The sequence below is a fragment of the Pundamilia nyererei genome, unplaced genomic scaffold (assembly GCF_000239375.1).
Source record: "Pundamilia nyererei isolate P.nyererei 1_Seehausen unplaced genomic scaffold, PunNye1.0 scaffold00181, whole genome shotgun sequence".
In the NCBI taxonomy this organism is placed as follows: domain Eukaryota; kingdom Metazoa; phylum Chordata; class Actinopteri; order Cichliformes; family Cichlidae; genus Pundamilia; species Pundamilia nyererei.
In genome coordinates, this window is record NW_005187582.1 from 622,753 (window position 1) to 627,221 (window position 4,469).

General features: G+C 43.5%; 1 protein-coding gene across 1 annotated transcript; it reads right to left on the reverse strand.

The window, feature by feature from the left end:
- Window positions 1–592: 592 nt before the first annotated feature.
- Window positions 593–2,752, reverse strand: cartl (cocaine- and amphetamine-regulated transcript-like). Its single transcript, XM_005746681.1, has 3 exons — window positions 2,451–2,752; window positions 1,501–1,578; window positions 593–900 (listed from the first exon to the last, which is right to left on the reverse strand). The coding sequence occupies exons 1-3, from the start codon at window positions 2,706–2,708 to the stop codon at window positions 793–795; spliced, it is 444 nt and encodes a 147-aa protein (XP_005746738.1). The 5' UTR covers window positions 2,709–2,752; the 3' UTR covers window positions 593–792.
- Window positions 2,753–4,469: the final 1,717 nt, after the last annotated feature.

Consider the following 4,469-nt stretch of genomic DNA (forward strand, 5'->3'; position numbering starts at 1 on the left):
TGGCCCCGCCCCTCCCTGAGCCTGGTTCTGCCGGAGGTTTCTTCCTGTTAAAAGGGAGTTTTTCCTTCCCACTGTCGCCAAAGTGCTTGCTCATATAGGGGGTCATATGATTGTTGGGTTTTTCTCTGTGTCTATTATTATAGGATATACTGTACAATATAAAGCGCCTTGGGGCGACTGTTGTTGTGATTTGACGCTATATAAATAAAACTGAATTGAATTGAAGTTTCTACATAAACAAATAAACCAGCGTGTCAGTACATTATACTTTTAAGGCTTTTCCCAAGTTTGAAACCTCCTATTTACGTATGCATCCTCCACTGGCCCGAAAGGCCTCCGAAACCAGAATAAATGTGTATCGTTACTGGACACACTCCAGCTACATTGAAGAGCTTGAATTTGCACAGTGCTGTCCTTCCAGCTGAGCAAACTTCCTGTGTAGTGTAATGGCTGCAGTGCCAATAAAAACGAATCCAAACAAGCTTTATACAACATGTTCTCATCTCCAATATAAAAACACACAGTAACCTGAATGACAAAGGGCGAGCGACACGGACCAAGAAATAACAAAAAAAACAAATTATATGTTGACGTGTTTATTGAAGATGAAACGTTTACATTAAACACAACATATTCAGTACTGTCAGCAGTACAAAATCCATGCTTATCCTCAGGCGACAACTGTTTAACAACAGCTATGACTATAAATGAAAGGGTTGGTTTATGGGAGCTGTGCTGAAGGATGTGTTTGGCATAGCAGAGGTGACAAATTAAAGGAGAGCCCTGGGCGGTTTAGATGCACTTGAGGAGGTAGGAGTTGCAGTTGGCTCCTCTTCCACAGTCGCAGAGCTTCCCGATGCGAGGCCCGTACTTCATGGCACACCGGTTCCCCAACCCGCACTGAGGGGAGCAGGAAGACACAGACTTGTTACTCTGAGCGAGTTTACTTATTTATCTTTGAATGTGGAAACAGCTGCAAAAAGAACTATGAGCTTTCACATCTGTCAGGGAGGATATTTATTTTTTATTCTGTTATTTGCGCACAAAAACTTCATTACTTTGCGAACAGTTATTCAATTTATTTAACAGAAAGAAGAAGATGAATCATTCTTCAGCGCTGTAATTAAATGCCATCCATTACCTCCAGCTGGGCCTGTAGGAAACAGGCTGACTTATTTTGTGTGAGGAGACAGGAGGATTGAAAGCTGTTTGCAGCTTTCCAGTTTCCCTCTCTCAGCTAATTGGAGTTGGGCAGCAGCCTTGATTAGTCTGTAATTGCACTGAATGAAAGAGTGTTGTTGGCATTCCCTTGTTATCTTTTAATTACTGGCAGGTATATTTTCCATACGCTTTAATTAAACAGCAGTGGAGTGATGTACGCAGTACATATTAATGACTCGTCTTACAAGCCGAGACTAAAAGACGTCCTTAGAGCCACGGTGCATTAATGTTAAAACCGGGAGGGGGGGGGGGGATAGAGAGAGAGAGAAGTGACGTTACCAGTGGGATGCTTCCTCTTTTCTCAGGGGAGGAGACTTGATTATGGTTTCTGCCCAGGAGCACGTCCAGTGCCTCTAGCTGCTCAGCACAGAACAACAGAAAAAGTTTGATTTAAATAACATTCATCCACTTTTTGATACTTTTGCACATTTATTCGTGCTCAAACTTTTTAATGAAGCCAGAAGATACACAATAAAAACAAAAGTGTCAAACTAGCTGTGATAGAGTGTTAACGCTACACTATGAGCTGTGTTACCCTTTCAGTCAGTTTCACTCAGGTTAGAGTTAAATGTTAAACGTGTTAGCATTTGTAACACTGCACTGTCAGCGTTATTCATGTTAATAACACAATTATGTTACAGAGTTACTACTAAGACTACAGTGAGATAATTTTTTGATACTGTAACTTTATTCCAGCAAACTAAAACATGTCCAGGTTCATTTGAATCATATGAATCATGAATTTATGAGTTTATATGTTTGCAGTTGGAAAAAAAATTAGACACATGACAAAGGATAGAAATGCAATTAAATAGAAAGAAGCTGCATCCCCACTGAAACCCAAAGACATACAGCAGACAGAAAAGCAGCTGATGTGACAGTTAACAGTTGCTGTCATAGGAAATCCGGGAATATTGCATAAGTCTGCAAACTTTTACTTCTGTTTATTCTGATTGTGTTTAAGCAGCGTGGAAGTGAGAGAATCGCATGCAAATGAAATGCGCTTTATTTGGATCCTACGTGTTTATGTTGATTTGAGTATTTGTGCCTCACAAAAAGTTTATACCTCACATGTAGTTTACAGCATCCGTCCAGAATTCTGAGTTTGTACTCAAAACGATATTTTCTTTTCTTAGTTATTTGGCGTCTCTCAGCTTTATCATTAAACTGCTCCCTCCCTCCCTCACTGTGGCCTTCCTCCATAAACTCACAGCTCTGCAGATACTCACCAGGTCTCTGTCTACAGCTGCTTCTTGTTTCTTCTCTCCAAAGTCTTCTGCGGAGACTTCCCGTGATGCCTGGCCGTGGCACAGGACGGACAGCAGGCCGACGAGCAGCAGCCCGCGGAGCATCCCGGAGCTATCCATGGTGCTGGTGGCGGTGAAGCGGAAGGGCGGAGGTCCCAGTGGGAGGCAGCAGATTAGAGGCTGAGGAGCACAGTGTCGCAGCAGATCCACAGGTGACTCTCCCTCCACCCTCCGGACCATGTCCCCTCTTATACCGGTTCACACAGCCCCGCCCGGGAGGCCGCTGCGAGACTACCATACCGGAAAATACTGAAGGGGAGGGGGGCAGAAGCACGAGAAGCCCACTCTCCTCCCTCTTTTGGTTAGACCACGAGGAACTCACACATCATGTGTAAACACACACACACGTTTAAATGTCTAGAAACCTCATCCCTCCAGCATCATCCCTGATTACCTGCTTACTTCATTTCCTGTGTGATAAAGGAAGGAGGGATTTTCATTCTGAACGTCTTTGCCCATCAAAATAACTTTTATTTGGGTGGCTGTAGCTCAGGTGGCAGAGCAGGTCAGCCCCTAATAAGAAGGTCGGTGGTTCGATCCCAGGCTGCATCCGGCAGCCTCGCCTCTGTCAGCGCGCCCCAGGGCAGCTGTGGCTACAATGTAGCTTGCTATCACCAGTGTGTGAATGTGTGTGTGAATGGGTGAATGACTGAATGTAGTGTAAAGCGCTTTGGGGTCCTATGGACTAGAAAAGCGCTATACAAATGCAGGCCATTTACTGTTGTAGCACCGCCATGTATCACAACGAAGTTATCATTTAGTCACATCAAATTACATCCTGAATAAAATATTCATATTTTAAATATTTATTTTCATATGAATTGTGTTGTAGGGCAGGTACTTATATATAGATATATATTTTAGATTACATCAGAAAACATCACACACAGTTGAGAGAATTACCTTCAACACCACTGTGTGTCAAACTGCCACTTCTGCATTCTTACTTCAAGTCTAACAAACACAAGTAAGAAATTCTTCCTCGGTAAGAAGAGCAGAAGCGTTTTCATGGAGCTGTGGCCTGAAACGGCCCTGGATCAAACTGTTATGGCTGGATTATTTCTCCTTAACTCTTTAGGCAGAGGTGAGCAGTGTTACAGTTTATATCCCTGCTTCCACCCTGCAGAGGCCCTCAGTCTCCTCCCAGTCACCTGTCTGACACACCCACTCCACCTTATCCCAGTTTCTCTACCTGCACCTCACTCATCATTCCTTTGTTTCCTGTAAACTCACCTCTCTCTCTCAAACATGTTTAGTCGCCTGTCTACCAACCTGACTGCCACCCAGCAAGATCATCTTTTAAATAATAATTTGCGGAGTGCATCAGAGCAGTGACAGTACAAGAAGCAATACAGGCCAAAAGATCGAGATAGAGGCTAAGAAGCAGAAGCAAAAATGAGAGCCTGTGTGTGTGTGTGTGTGTGTGTGTGTGTGTGTGTGTGTGTGTGTGTGTGTGTGTGTGAGAGAGAGAGAGAGGTTTGGGGTCAATACTATTGAGCGTTTATTTTACATTACACTGACAAAACAAAGGCTGGCTCTCTGTACTGATGATACAAGTCGGTGAGAATTACAACCCCACAAATAGCTGCAAGTCATCCTGCTGCAGATGTGACAGCCTGTTAACTGTGAATACTGTAAATGAAGCCATTACTCAGGCTGTTGGCCCCACAGGAAAGATGTGCCCCTGCAGAGTGTAGAACAACACTGATCAGACCCAAACCTTCAGCCCATTGATTTACATTTCTGCTGAGTGTGTGTGTGAGTAGACAAACAGCTCATCCAGTGTCAGGGGGGCCTTATTGGAGCTCTGCGTCTTTTAGGAAATAGAGCTTAATTGCTCCTTCCATAATTCCTCTTCTACACCACTGCAATCGGGAAATATAAAATATTTAGGTATTAATGTTTCTCCCAAGCTTGCAGATCTAACTAAATTAAACCATA